The sequence below is a fragment of the Glossina fuscipes genome, unplaced genomic scaffold, assembly GCF_014805625.2.
Source record: "Glossina fuscipes isolate IAEA_lab_2018 unplaced genomic scaffold, Yale_Gfus_2 2, whole genome shotgun sequence".
Classification (NCBI taxonomy): Eukaryota; Metazoa; Arthropoda; class Insecta; order Diptera; family Glossinidae; genus Glossina; species Glossina fuscipes.
In genome coordinates, this window is record NW_023998416.1 from 27,900,715 (window position 1) to 27,917,592 (window position 16,878).

The 16,878-nt window shown below is 33.6% G+C and overlaps 1 protein-coding gene across 1 annotated transcript in view; it reads left to right on the forward strand.

The window, feature by feature from the left end:
- Nucleotides 1–2,505: 2,505 nt before the first annotated feature.
- LOC119632851 (insulin gene enhancer protein isl-1) overlaps nucleotides 2,506–16,878 on the forward strand; it is a 67,235-nt gene continuing 52,862 nt past the window's right edge. Inside the window, exon 1 of the mRNA XM_038025983.1 lies at nucleotides 2,506–3,153. Coding sequence (XP_037881911.1) covers nucleotides 3,021–3,153 — 133 coding nt within the window. The 5' untranslated portion in view covers nucleotides 2,506–3,020. The remainder of the gene's footprint in view (nucleotides 3,154–16,878) is intronic.

Genomic DNA, 16,878 nt, shown 5'->3' on the forward strand with positions numbered 1-16,878 from the left:
GTAAGAGCAAAAGGAACAAAAAAGAAATAAGTAAACAATTTTCTATTTACAGAAAATGCTGTAGAGCGCTGCCAAATGCAGCTGAGCAGCATTGGTGTTTTGTACGTCGTTCATTTTCTCAGTTCATAACTTTTTTACTTTTAGTTGAAAAGTTTTTATGTTTTTTTGCTTTTTTTTTTATTTTTTTTTATTTTGTTCCACCAATTTGTATGTTTCTCTTATGAACGAGAACGAGATATAAATGCCTGTCAGTGTGTATATAAACAACTAAACGCTCCTCCATGTCAGTCATGAAAGTTTTACCAAACGTAAAATATCAGAAACTACAGTAACAATAATAACAAGTAAAATATTTATATATATATATATATATATATGTATATAACGTGTTTGCGTGCATGCGTGTGCTTGTATGCTCATGTAGATAGATGTTTATACGTGTGTAAAGCAAGCAAAAGGCTTTGTAGACAGACATCCCAACAGGCTTAAAATCAAAAGATCAATAATTACGTACAGCCATTCATATACGTGCATACACACATATTAATTTATATGTGTATGGAAATGTAGGCAGCGACCGAAAAAGACAGAAAAAGAGTTGAAAAGTTATTGTTGTGGTCTGACAAGGCATTGTAGCGATGATTTTTTACATATACAAATGCGCACACACGCACAAGCACAAACACATTTACAATTTACACTTGCAAACACATGCAACGGCACTTTAAGTGAACATAACAGGGAGAACAACCCACAAGTTAATGACAAGAAAGAAAACGGCAAACGGGATAAAAAAGAAATAAACGAAACATGAATCTCTTGGAAATGGAAACAGTTACCTACCATTTTGTAAAGCAATCTGCTCGATAACACAGTGGCACAAAATGGCAAACTTTAGCAAATTTAACAAAGAAATCGTAAAGATAGACGAGAACCGAGAATAAATTGTAAGTAAGTAAGTAAGCACCCAACCCACCCATATTGTAGCTACACATAGGACACAACGCAAAATGCAACGAAAACTTTTGTCTATTGAGAAAACCATTGAGGGTGTTTCCTTTAAGCCGAACAGCGACAACAACAGCAACAACAACAACAATAACAACAACAGCAATAGTAAGAACAATAACAGCAACAGCAACTGTTTTTGTTCAACGTTTTTTTTTTTTTTTTTTGTTTTTCTCTTTTTTTATTATTATTTTTATTTTCATACTTTTGAAAACTCGAAATACATGTACGGCTGAATACACACACAAACCATACTCGCAACACACTCACTCGACACTTATACGCATATTCGCCCTGGCTATGGCAGCAAAATTTTTGATATATATGTATGGATATGTATGGCTGTATGTTTATATAGGTATCAATGATTTTATGGTATACGGTATACATATATAAATATATATATTTTAAATAATAAGTTGCGGCTTTGACGGCTGCAAGAGAAAATATCTTTAAATTTCAATGAATCGAAAGCATTTAAAGACCGTTATATAGAGAAACACTTTTCAAATTTAAACTGTGTGCTTTGAGTTTTTGGCTCTGTGCTGCGTTGAATATATTTAACAACAGGAAACTTATATTAATGGTGAGAAGGTGGGGCTGGCAACAAACTTGTGCTCTCCATATTATCGTCAGACAAACGCGCATGCTCTACTTTATGAGACGATTGGCCTGTGAAGACGCCATTTAGAACACCACAGAAAAACAAAAACACTAACAAAATCAAAATAACGATACTCAAAGAGAGAGAAAGAGAGAGAGAGAGAGAGCGCGCAAAGAAGAGGAAGACACACAGAAAGAGACAGAGAAAGAGAAAGAGAACTTGATTATTACATATATATATATACATGCGTAAATATATATATATATAAGTCGGTAGGATGTTAATGCTTACGTTTTATAAAGCAGCATAAGAATTATAATCGATAGCAAGGAAAAAAGAGAAGACACCTTGAGCCTACAATAACACCTGTTTATTATTTCGAATATATTCGAAATGTACGCACACCTACCTGCACGACAAACAAACACCGAACACTTCCCCTTTCATAAGAAAGAACAAAAAAAATAAACGAAACACTACATAACGAGAAAACTGGTTGAAAAACCTTTTACTTCTCTTTCACTCGCAGCAAGAGCGAACGGTACAGAAATATGTTCGAAAAGGGGTTGGACTGTCAGCTAAACACATGCTTACGCATTAAGCAAAATTTTCGAGTTCAGAAATCATACATGTACACATGTACACAATACATCTAAATACAATCAACCGCCCGGACAACACCTCTACCATTAACAGCCACAACAGCAGTTCACATACTCTAACGTTTAGTCGTACGTGAGACTTTGCAAAGCGTTAACGTTATATACGAAGTGCAATTGTTGACGATATATACCTAGAGAATACAACTCTGCGTACCGTGGAAATCGTTAAACGCGCTCTGCAAAAAAAAAAAAAAAAAAAAAAAACCACACATCTGCTAGTTTTGTGAAAAAGTCCTTAAAAAATAAACAAAATTATAATAAAGAAAAAAAAGAAGCAAAATACCCGAATTTATTGTACACGGTTTCTAACTGAGAAAAATTACTAAAAAATTTTAAATAAAAAGAGGAAAAAAAAAATAAATAGATAAATAAATAAATAAAAAAAAAAAAAAAAAATTAGTGCCTTAAACTTCAACCCACTAAAATAAATGCCCACATTGCAGCACCAATGTACTTGCATCTACGTACGTACGTTGTGCATAGATTTGCTCAAAAATTATTTTGAATTGTCGCAATAGTGATGCGTTAAGGAAAAGCAAGCTTTCGGAATTTTTTTTTTTTTTTTTTTCAATCTTTAACGCGACACATCAATCATTTTTGAAAAAGTTCTCATATGGAAAAGCGATTATTGTACCATATTTTGTATTTGTTGTTGTTATTGTCGTGCTCAAGAAGTCGTAGTAAACATTTTAAGTTTCTTTGAATTTTTCTTTGTTACAAAACTCGCACCGTTTAAAGCATAATATATGGTAATGGCAGAGATTGGTGGCCATTTGGCTCACCAGCTACCATTGCACAATCACAATCAAACTGGATTACAACCGTCGCTGGTCATGAATCATCATCTGGATTTAGATTGTCACGGACACGATGTGATAAGTAAGTATATCTTTCGGTTATCCAAGCCCTTATCCGTTATGTTCTTGTATCGTGTTTTATGCGTAAAAAATTGCAAAGCATTAGCCATCAAAATTGTCTATTGCCCGCCGGTAACAACACTGCTCTATAATAATAACAAATGCTAATAGAGAAAGAGAAAGAGAGAGAGAGAGAGAGAGAGAGAGAGAGAGAAAGTCGAACAAACAATTAGTACAAAAACAAATGTAGATATACATCTATATATACGTATCTATATATATATATATTTATGTAAATATATAAGCAAAAGTGAATTGTGTTATTTATTAGTGCTATGCAGACAGATCAAATAGATCTACAATTAATGGTTATTGCACTTTATTTTGTATAAAAGGTTAAAGGTTATTTAAGAAATTTTGAAACAAAACAAACCGTTTATGCCTTTAATTATCTGTAAGTACATCTTGGCGTACTTTTAAATCAAATTAAAAACAATAAACAATTCATTTAAAACTCGAGCGGTGCGGCAGCAATTAAAACTTCACTTTATTGTGTGCGGTGTTATTAACTTAAAATCAGAAAGTGGCTCTCCACTATGTTAATTATAAAAAAAAAAAAAAAGAAAAAGTGATATTTGGTAACTAAAGTATTTCTTTAAATAACTTTTGTCATTGCAATTAATGTTACATCTAAGTGCTACTGTTAGTCCACCGATTATTTATTTAATGTGATCAGTTATCTATACGCGTTTCTTACATTACCTTTTTGCCTTTTACCATATTAATACAGTAATACGGTCTTATGGAGCTTATATCTGTAAGCATCTTTCACTAGTAACTATGCCTTTCGATATGAAACCCAAGCATGACGGATAATAATACGGCAACAGTTTAGCTTGGCTTTTTTGGCTGTCGCATGCCTCCGAAGGCGAACCGAGAAATTTAAAGTAATATTTTTTAAACACCATAAGCCATTTAGTAGACAAATCGGCTCTTAAATAAAGCAGCTAAAGTTAACTTCCTCCCTCATCGTTGCTATAGAACAAGCAAATATCAAACAGATGAATTGCAACGTACGCAACAGATCTTCCAACGGAACCTCAAGAACATAAGGCGAATGCTATGCACTCTCCTTAACTCTCCTTACAAAGATTTTCTTTTGGCTTTATATGCATAATTTTCCTATGTACGGTCAGTACTCGTGAATTGGTGGCGAAATGAGATTATGAGGAGATATCGCTTCAGGCGGAAATGTTTTTTAATATTTACAAACATTCCTTTAAACTTTCATTGCAAAGATATCGTCACCTCTACACCATTGGCTACGGCTTCTCACGACCATTTACGACGGGGAAGTGTGTTGTTTGTTTCTAAATTTTTATTACAAAGTGTTTGTGATTTCTGCGTACAATTTCCTTACGAAAATGCACGAGTCCGTGGCTAAAAATGAAGACGCGTCTTTGCTTTTAGCTTTCCAACCATCACATTTTTAGCGGAAAATGCATTTTTTTACATAAGTAAAAAAAGGGGCCGATAAAAAATCCGCTCTAAGTTTCGCATGCAAGTACGTTATGTTCTCTATGTATAAATGCTTCTTCTTCTTCAGATATTTAGCGAGTCTGATGCTCGGCGCGTTGTAAAAGAAAAGCTTCCATTTGAATAAGTAAAGGTTCATTTGAGCCTGGGATTAGTTTAGACCATTGGTTAGTATATTGGATTCTTTCATCTATATTTATATTGACTTTAGTTGTTGCTAATCAAAGTTGTTGTTCTAATTAAAGTTTGTTTATGTCAAAAATCTTAATGACAATCTTCCGCCGCAAGCTTCCGCCTTTGTCAACTGCTTTGTTTGCGACCTATTGATGACTTCTTGTGGCAGCTTCATCCTCAAAGACAACGAAATAATTGGTGCCACTAATCTTTCCAAACCAAATGCCGTTACCATCCAGTTAACATTGAGATAATAGGGCTGAGTGATATTCATGAATATAATATAATGCACGGACTGATAAGAATGAAAGAAAAATGGTTGGACCGGTAAGAAAATTATTTTGGAACTCGTACATTTTATGTTAGGCTTAATTGCCGGCATACGATTCACACCAAAGTTTAAAAATTATTTCTCTGTAAGCATAATGACCTTGACATTGTTATTGAATTCAAAATCGTGTCTATGAAGCATCAATCATAACCGTCTTCGTGTCTTTATTTTCTCATAGTGTGGAAGTGTGAAAGGAAAAATAACTATAAAGAGCTTTTATCAGAATAATGAATAGGAGCAATGACGTCCTTGCTTAACGTCTTTCTAAACATGAATTTTTACTAAATTTCAAGAATTTTCACCTGAAAGTTGTGCTGTTCAAGGATCATGGCATGAATAGAGAAAAATGTCAATTAAATGAAATGTTTTTTAAACGTAAAAGAAATTTATGTAAATTATTGCGGAGTTGTGAGTGACAACAGTGTGCCATTAATACGGTCCGTGTAAAGTTCGGTGGAAGTAAGTGATGGAAGAGACCTATAGCCATTAAGTGATAGCTTTGATTTGCAAAGTATTGGAAGATTAGCGGAAAACATTGGCACCAGCTAAAGTTAACATCATGATCTTGGCCTTAAAATGAAAGCAACAACTTTGTGAGAAACGCTTCCGCATCTTGCAAGAATGCCTACGCATAAGCAAAAAACAACCGATTTATCAACAGTAGTGAGAATCTTACGATGAATTTACGCCCTGTAGAAATTCGAACATTTTGAAGCAACAAACAAGAAGACAAACCTATCAATAGTTAAATTGAATCGAGAGAATGTGTAAACAGGGAATGTAAGAACGTGATGCGTTTGCGGCCAAAAGAAATTTTAATTCATAATTGTAGTCAGATATTTTCACATTTCATATATCTCCTAGTACAGCTTTTCATATCAAGGAAAGAACTTTGCAATGGAAACAATATGATGAAGGCAGAGAATTGTTTTTAAAATCTAATAGTAAATCATTAAAGGATCTGAAGCGGATTTTGTGTTATTATCGGAAGATTGACACAAACAAGTTTTCAGGAAGAGAAAAACGGCGCTTTGCCTTTACTCGAAAAATCTGCTTTTTTGAAAATTCGGCTTCCATAACAATTTTCCGACTTCATTATTCAACATATAAATAGTCGTTTAAATCGATGAAAAAAAAAAGATGAGAAAATATTTGTTATAGTTTTTTTTTTTTTAAGAGAAACTTAGAACTATGTCTAGATGAATACGGATATAAATGCCTCTCGATTTTTTACACAACCGTTGTCAAGAGTAATTCCCAATTTGTCTGCCATTAATCTTCAGTTAACATCATCGCTCTTGAGCATATTAGAGATCTTTATTTCGAATCGTTACAGATTCATTGACAATCGATTATATATATCTTTTCATTCATTGGCGAAGGCTTTTCGAGTTTATCTAGCTAGGTTTTCATTTGTGATTGAAAAAGTGCTACCATCCTTACCATTATCAATAGCGTTCACGCTTGCATCAGCACACGTCAGTGTACTAAATTTTGTCAAAATATCTCAAAAATTTGCGGCCTACAAGTTGAACACAAAGAACCTATGCGGACAGACGAACAGACAAGCTTAGAACCATTCTCTGAATCGATTGGTAAATTAAAAGGTGGATCTGTCTGAAGTCCTTCTGGAGGTTGCTTACATCCCCACGCGCTTAATAAAGGCCTTCACTGTAAGTAATATACAAAGCAAAGAACTATGGAAGCTATAGGTGCACACGTTCGCACATTAAATCATTTCATTAAAGCAATAAAAAATCCTACTTCCTCTTCTCCATCTCCTCTACCTGTACTATCAAAAATCATCGTGCTTACACATATAAAGTATGTCCTCTACATAAAGCAAGAGAAACAATACAACCTTATAACCATTATTAATTAATAGCCTCGATAATATTTTCCCGCTTTAATATTTTTCCACATCCCTTCATAATTTTACTGCAATAAGTGTTTTTCAGTATCTTACAAACTTTCCTTTTCAGTTTTGCATCTAAAAATGTGCAGATAACTTATTGTTATGAACACATGCTAATCTAGTTTGGCCGACGGATCATTTCTGGCTGTGATGATGACTTTTACTAATACGCGATATATTCACGTGGTTTTTCTACTAACATCAACCGATTTTCTTCTAAATATTAACATATATAAAGGCAAATAGATTTAATCAGTACCTGTAGAATCTGTTAAGGACTGAGTCTAAGTCTTTAAATTCGTAACATTTTCACATAGTTGCGTAAAGAAATTTGAAAGTATGCACACAAACAAAAAGGTTAAAATCGCGATATTTGGCTTCGCTTCGCTAAAAAAAAAATCTAAAGATGTTTTAAAAATATGCACTCAGATTCAGCTTTTCGAAGACTTACTCAAGTGGTAATGTTTAAATCCCGTGGAACAATTTTCAACACCAAGCGTTACAGTTGAAAACCGCAATTGGAAAACTATACAGAAGTCAGGTAAATGCCTTTCATCAAAACCCGGCGACATCTTCGCGTAACCACTCATAACGCCTGTTTAAGCTGACCCAGTTGATTCTAATTTGCTCTATATAAGCGATATCCAATCAGCCTTTATAAGCAACTAGTCTAACCTCTATTACTGAATGTGGTAGACGCCTTGAAACACTTTCGGCAGCCACCAATCAATGCCTGCCAAATATCATATCCACTCATGCCTTGAACTCGTAGAGCATTTTCGATAGTTTCTTGCATTCACTAGCGCACCTTGTAATCGCTACACGCAACGGAAGTATGTGTAAATTTTTCAGAAGATGGTCTGCTTTGTTTTTCTGTACGATAAATGCTGCTAAAGGGAACTTTCTGTTATAGCGGACCTCCTGAAAAGGTGCTTCTTGTCTATTGAATTTTAATCCCTAGAAGTATATCATCTTTTTATCATTTTTCCAACCGTCGATTCAATTCTCGTAACGTATTTTTGAAATACGATGAGAATAAAACGAAAAAATATTTAAATCGCGCTTTTTAAGAAATTTTCTTCAAATTGGAAGAAAAATGGTTTTGAAAATTAAAAAATGAACAGAGATATTTCGAAGAGGTGTAGTCACAATGTTTGGTCTCAGCCAGCGACCGAAACACATCGCATGTTCAGATATGGCTTCCCACATCTTGATCAAAAATGGTTTTGCATGATGACTATGGCATCTGGTGTAAAAATCGATCTTAAATAACAAATTCAACCTTTGCAGACTTTAAAATTCGAACTGTTCTTATCCTAATCGATAGGACGCAGACTAGCAGCTTATCACTGTTGAATAGATTTAAAAAAAAAAGAAGCGACTTGTTGAATAGGACTACTGCCAGCACTAAAGGTTTTAGATCACTTGTGAGTGCCTCTTATTAAACAGTTAACAGAGTCGACTTCTTGGGAAAATGTGCATTTAAGTTGCGTCACGAAAATTTAGCAAAGACGAGTATACTCGTCATAGACAAATGTAATATGAAAGTAGGCTCTGGTGAAATTACTTGATAAAATGACATACACACATTTTCAAATACATTATTACGGCAAATGCACATCCGGCAACGACCTGTGCACAAACCCTATCGAATATATTCGTCATAACAAAAATTGTTGCAACTGTTACACCACGTGTATACTCGTTACACACAGTTAGCTGGTTAAGGATACAAATAATTTTTACAGAACGTCATCTACGTCAATATACCAGCTGAACATAAAATCATCTTTAGTTAAAATTCCATAAAAGCGCAAGATCTTCTGAGTCGTATGGACCCATCATCATTTACAGCATTAAAGTTTCTAAATGAATTATGATTTGCCCGGTTGCAATATTTCACTTTGGTTAAATGGTTGATGTCTACGCTGATACAGCGAAAGCAAAATTAATCTAGAAATTCAAACGAACAACAATCAATACCGTTAGCCAACTGGATATGTTAGTGCATACGTGATTCGCACAAGCGATTATATATATGCATGTTTAAAATCTTCCAAGCTTAATACTATTTAGTTTTCGAAACTCTATCGACCACAACATAATTCAAAGGTTATACATTTCCACAATTTTTTTTTACTTTTTTGCACTCGTATGAGGGAAAGTTTTGCTGACTTTTCTAAGCGCGATGGTAAAAAAACATAACGTAAACCATTGGTGCTTACATACGCAGATATATAAAAATAATATTAAACCGGAATACATGCTGGTATACAAACATACAATCACCTATAACACATGAGATGTAACATAAAGTTGGGATACATATGTAAACTTAATCACACACATCAACTTATATCGATAATTAGGCATACATATAGCGCATGCATACACATACAAGCTCAAAATTTAAGCGGTTAAAATGTCAAAAAATTTACGACACAATTAAAAATTAAAATTTGTTATTTTAGTTACTTTGTTCATTTTGCTATAGTCATCGTTGCTGTTGTTGTTGTTATTGTTCTTGTTTCTTGTCGCTATTATTATTTGTATTTATTTGTATACATTCGCTCGTATCTATTTACATAAACAATTATTAATTAGCTTTTAAATAGGTGCCAATATGTCATACAATTAAATAAGAACCACAATTAAAAAAAATAAAAAAGAAATTAAAATAAAATAAAATGGAATAAGGCCGAGACAGAAATGTAAAATGAAATAAAAATTAAAACATATACAAAGGAGATTGAACGAGCCTTCTGAATATATATATATATTCATTAAGAAGATTATTTTGAAGCGGCTTTTCCCTAAGTAAAAATAGGGCTCTTGTTTTGGAGAATTGATTACCAAATCGTTGTCCAAAATACTTTCCAATATTAGCCGATAAATCTGAGGCTATCTACGAAAGGATTGAACTACGATGTCTTCATAAGAGTAGAAGCGGTATTTGTCAGCCAAACATCTAAATAAATAGAAAACAAATAAAGTAATGTCTGCTCAACCCAGCGGGTGCAGTAGAATATCTCAACTCGTGACGCTCGTAATTAACGTCTCCGGCATATTGCATCGATTTTTTTTAACACCCGAGTCGCATGCATAGGTTACCGTCGATAATGCTTCAATGCAATAATTTTATTACCCTTCAATGTAGATGGAAAAGAAAGCATGCGTACCGGGATGAAGTGGTTTTATTTTCCCCAACTACTTTAATTACAATTTACTAACTATTCTTCTCATTATTTCGATCAATCGCTTCTTTACATAAATTAGTATGCACGATCCCACTTTTATTCAAAGCCATCGGCCTCCGACGGCGATTCACTCGCAAACGGTCATTCAGAAATTGAAAAGTTCCGGGTCTTTAGCAATCTGTATTCAGCGCTTTCCTTTTTTTCTTGTAGAAAGTATTCAGCGGCATTTTTTTCGAGTTAAATGGAGCATGCAGGCCTTCTAGCAAATGAGCTTTCTTGGATTACGGAATAGCCAACTAGTTAAGAAGTACGATTATAAAGTCAGTATGTGCGGGTATACATTTCTCAGAGCAGTTAACTATGATGTGGTATGTAATCATAGCTAAAGTGAGGGCTCAGCCGGTTAAGGTATAACATTTACTGCTCCCGACCGTACCATCTAGGCAGCGGCCGCTGCTCCCTAGTTCCAAAAAAAAAGAACGCTTAGGTGAAATTCGATATTCGATAATCTAAAAGCTAGTACTTTGCAGGAAACCTTCAAATAATGCTTAGCTCGTAATAGATACATGCGCCTTGGAAAAGTTTGCGAGAATGCATAACATTTGAAAGGCCCGTTGAAAAAAACTTAAAGAGTTTGTATTACCGGCTAATGAAGAATATTCAAAGCAATTTTATTTCGAACTACGACGTGTCCGCATCGTCACTAGGAGTCGTATATGTTTGTGTCAAGTTACTCTAAAGACCGATCTGCAAAATTTCTACGCAATAAATAATCGTTTAGTTCTTGGGTCCATTGAATTTTATACTTTTTGAAAAGTCTTATGAAGCATATGTGTTGAGAAACTTCAAATGATCTCTGGAATTGGTCTCTGTTTTTGTCCACACTTTCGTTTACGGCGTCGATTTTTTCAACAGAACGTTACATTACGGACTGTGGGGGCGCCTCGGCTGCTCTGATGAACACAATCGCGATTTGGGAAAATGAAAGAGCTTGTCGAGGAGGCTAGGCGTTGTTTTTCGCTGATTAAAAATCCGCTTAAAACAAAACTCAATTTTTAAATCAACTTTTCAAAATGATATTTCGTTTCCGATGCTAAATTAAGCCAACATTTTGAGCAAAAAGAGCTCGCATACGTAATTCATGTAAAGAAAAATGCAACGTTTATTCATTTTATTCATTCATCACTTGTGTCTTACGAACACTAATAACACGCGCACATAATAGTTAATGTAAGCGTGTTTGTAATGCTATCAATTATTAATGATTTCATTTATATAACGCGCTCATCCCTTCCCCTTGTGAACTGTTTGTTGATTTAAACGAACACATGAAAGAGAATTTTCTTTACATTCTTTAGGAACACTACAGATGTATTATAATTTTACTAACGACAAAAGGCTTTAAATCTTCTGTTGCTGATTCTGCTTTGGGAAATATATTCGAAGCTGAATAAATTTTTTTTATTTTTTTTATTATTATTTTCGCGCGTCCGAATATATGATTTACATATCATACTTTGTACATAACTGGCAAAATTTTAATTAATTTATTTTGCATAATCCAAATATTGATATATGACAAAAAATTGTAGCTCTAATGCCAATTGAAGAAAAAAAGTTGTGGCAAAAGACAACCAGATGGAAGGATAACACAGTAAAAGACGCCCGCTTGGGACAAGAAAAAGAAACAAATTGTTTAAGCTTTTTAGAATGAACGCGAGCGTATGGTGTTCATTTTTATCATATCCGAAAATATAGTATACATATACAATTTAGTGAAAATACATCGAGTATAAAATTTTATCAAGTTTTAATAAGATATGTTTCCGACACTGTTTTATGTGCTAATGCTTCTATCTGCATATATATTCGTTTTTTCGTAACTCACCAAAACATTATTTGCATGCAGTTTACGTTATATTAATTAAATGCGATTTATTTTGGTTGGGAACCTCCGTTGTTCCTGTCACTTCCCAGCACACACTTCCAAAAGTAAAGGTCACGTTAATTTACACTTTTCATGCATTGCCAACCATAGCTTCGGACGAAACCCCACATTATCCATCATCTCTAGAGCGAAATTAAAAAGATTATTAATCGTTGATGTATCATAAACAACTCGGTGATCAGAAAAAGTAGACTTTGCTCCTGAACAGCTTGGGTAATTATTTTTCTCAAGTTATAAATCAATATAGATATATTAGACTATCACAGACCACATTTAGGTTAACCGGGACCGTAAACGATTTACGTATAAAATAAAAATTATGTAAAAAGCATTCCACTCACAGCTGAAGTGAAAAGAATTTAGTCGCACTTGCTTGTGGCTTCAATTTGCAATATTTTACCTTATCTTCCTTCATTTCAAAAAAAAAAAAAATTCATCCATTTTGGACCTTTTCCTAGCGACAAGCTCACCGAGGAAGTCAAGGGAATCAAGAAAAAAATGTGCCCTTTGTGACTAGATTAACCTCAGCTGGAAATGAACTGTCGAAACTGGACTGCATCGATATATTCGTTACAGGAAAGCCTGTTGAAAACGACAGAAAAGCTACCAGTTATAGACTGTATGGAGTATCCAAAGAAGTAGGTAAATGCTGACTAGAGTCTCTTCATAAAGTCCAATGTACAAAAAAAAAAAAAAAAAAAATTTAATAGCAGAAGTATTACGAACACCCGAAAACACTGGAGTTGCAAAGAGTTGATAACATCCCTTTAATAATTTCCATATCTGTATAATAATACTACGTAATGAGGTATTTTAGGCCTTTGCAGAGAAGAGTCCAGATAAACCTTATAGAGGAATGTGGCCTACAAACCATATCTTAACAGAAACAGGGACTCATCTGTTTAGTATTTGATTACAAGATGTAAATTGCAATGTCCATCAACATAGCCATGTTTGGAAATAAGAAGAATATTATGTCTTGGAAGATTCTTTTAAGACAAGATGAAAGGCTTAATTCATTTACCTCTCGAGCAAAGATAGCAATTTCCAGTGAATGTTTTTTGAACGGAGAATTATGATTTTCAAACTTGATTTGCAATCAAGCTCTTCCGTCTTCCTAGTTCCAGACGTAAGAGCTGCATACCAGTGTACAAACACTTGAGAGCGACATAAAATTCTCAAATCAAAGTCTTGCTTTATAATTAAAAATATGATTGCAAGGCGCATATATATCCTGCTTGGTGTGCAGCTGTGTGTGTGCGTCACAAACGGAAGGATGCAGAAAATCTTCTTCGTGCTACGAAAAACGCTTCAAACATATTTGCCGCAATAGCGACGCTTAAAACTAATGAATTTATTTGAAGTGAAGCGAAGGACATCAAAGGGCAATTGAATCAAGAGCATTAGAATAATTTAAATGAAATTAGTCGCAGAAATAAAAACCCGACAGATTGTAACTTGGGCACTGACATCACAGTAACAGTTCTGACGGTAAAAATGTATTCAATTTGTACTTCATTTCCATTCAAGAAACAATCAAACACTCATACGGATACAAATAAAAGTTTATTTAATTTGGGTAAAAATTTCAATGTTTTCAACTTTAAACTAAATAAATAAAAAAAGCAAAAAAAAAAAAAAAAAAAATACGAAAAACATAACTTCAACAAACAAATAAAGCTGAAAACGCAAACTGGGGAGGAGAGTCCAAGTGACAGTAAATGGTTGCGTTTTTTCCTTTTTGCGTAGAAGAAGTAAAAGCGGGAAAAGACGAGAAGAAAATTGTGCACATATACGAATGTAAAAAGAAACTAAACATTTTCATTAGTTTTTCAAAAAGATTTTTGTTTTTCTTTTCTTTTTTTTCCTTTTTTCTACTTTTTTTTTTGTTGTTGTGTGTTGGTGATAAAGTTGAATTCGGTTTCACTTCATGTATATGTACACAAGAGCACACATACTCTCATACTTCTTAGTGCAAGTGTGTGTAAACATTTTAATGTATTTTTCATGTAAATTGTTTTCGCAACAAAACGCTTCGTTCCGAAAACGTTTACGTACTTTATGAACGAACGAATCATCCATGAAAGCTGCGTCTAACTGCATATATATATATAAATATGTATATGTAAATACATAGGTATGTGTTTATACGCAAATATTTTTCATATATATTTACAAATCCACACATGCACGTGTATATATATATATATATGTTCTCTCAAATGATTTTCTTGCTTATATGCAATAACTGGCTATTTGTTGTCAAGTCTCGCCAACATTCATTTCTCAAATACTTGTTATTTAATTAATTTCATAACGGTTTATTTCCCATATTTTCACTCAAATTCAAATTGATTTTTGATTTAGATTTTAAAAAAAGTGATATATCAATCAATCAATAAAATCAATATAAAGCACACAGTACGAGATATTGGCCGGCTCTTCGCTATTAAAATGCGACACCCGAAGGCATTTGCAAAAACGTCTTTGAAACCTAGTTTTTGTCAAGCGAAAGAAAAAGTGAACTTTTCAACAACAACAAAAAAATAAATAAAAAAACGGCAATCGTCTCTGCTAGCAGATCCTCCGTTTTTGTCCGCAAGAAAATGGCAAACACTTTTCATCGAGAGAGGAGATGAGACTCGGAATATTTATATGTCGCCCTTAAGCAGTCTCTTGCGACAAAGAAAAAGTAAAAATCTCTTTAAATTTTTTGCTTCGCGTTTCGTTTATGGGCGTTCGCATAACGTGTACGACGATTATTTCACATAACTATACAAAGGAATTTATAAAATTGGACTACAGACTCATTAGCACAATGAAATCTCTATAAAGTTTAAGTAGTGTTAGAATAGTTACTAGTTTTTTTTTTCATCGTTAATACGTTTTGCATTGAAATTTCTCTGTTACGCATTATGTGACCTGCTCTTAGTCGTAGTGATCTAAGGCCATTTTTATATATATCTATATGTAGGCTGTTACATCTACTACCGAACGATGGGCGTACATATGTGCGTTGATGTTGTCAAAATATCTGCAACATGCGGCGGGAAGCGCCACAATACCTGTCTGTCCGTCCTTCCCTCTGTATAATGCAAGTGGTAAACATTCTCGTTGATCCAAACATGAAGATATTCAAAGATTGATGTTGAAGATTGATGGCGAAATCGATCAAAAGACGCACCTACTGCGCCTTGTAAAGTCCGAACACATATATGTTTTCAAAAGGCAGGAACTCGTAGAGTGAAACAATAAATATTTGCGTATTTTCTTTGAATGTAAAAGTGATGAAGATATTCGACCATAGCCGAATGTAATCTTCTTCATTATTTTTTACTCTTTTCTTTTTATATATTATACGTATACTATTTGATTTACATATCTTTCTTTAAATTTTATTGCTCTAGTTAAAAAGTATTTAAAAATACATCAACAATATACATAAACATTGATATATAAATACATATATATATATGTGTATATACATGTACACACACACACACATATATATAACTACTTTGAAAATATGTTTAAGCCAGTTTGAAAATAAACGGCTTTTCTATATTGAACCTTGTAAAAGTAACGACGTTAATAGCATTAATTGTTATTAAAGGGCGTTTGTATTTTCCCTTTTCTAGTTTTCAAGGATATAAACTAGCGACGTGCGCCTACCATTAGAGGCTAAGTTCATTTGGAAGTTTCTAGTGCTCCCTATACCTATACATATACATATATATATATATATATGTATATATATTTAACTTCAAAACACAAATGTTTTCGGTCGTTAATGTTCTTACCATCAAAGCGTACTGTAATTTTTCATCCCATTTAGTCGATTTACAAATGCCCAAGAGAAATACCAGAAGCGAGGCCATGTTCCTAATGATCGTAAAATTATGACCTGTTCTTTTTTGATGATCTCTCTACCTTGACGAATCTTAATTGTTGATTAAATTCATTATGCTTAATATTCAATCATGCTTAATATTTGTGCAAAATCCATTGGAGTATATGTAAAAAAAAAAAAAGAACGTAAAATATCTCTATCATCTTCCTTCCATCGCTTGTATCAAAGAAAAAACTTTCCTGGCACAAAGCCGCGTCATCGGAAAGTTTATTGTAATTTATTCATATTATTGACTGTCTTTATACTTTGTAAATAAACTTGCAAAAGAATGGATTTAGAGAAGCTGCCGGATAACTTAGATCAGATGCTTGTCTACATTCGAAACTACCGCATTTGAACATGCGACCACTCGTTCGTTATGGGCGTGCCTTTGCGCGCTCGGCTACTCATTCGGATTGATTGCAAGTTATATTTAAAATAATTAGGTATTTATTTCCTTCCATAGGAAAAAAAATCAAATATGAAAAGTAAAAGAATTTTTTCTTTTTCTTCTCCAGTATTCACATTCAAAATTTCGCGGCAAACCAAGTTGAAGTTGAAACCTAGTTAGTTGAAAAGCAAGCAGCAATACTATAAGGGGACAAGGTCCGATTATTACAATAAATACCCTACATATGTACTTCGTTTAGTACAGTTATATAACGAACCATTTTTCAGAGAGTTCGTGCTAAGGACAAAACTTGTACCAGGTGTACGAAATTTCATGAAAATATCTCGATAATTGTAGCCCGTAGGT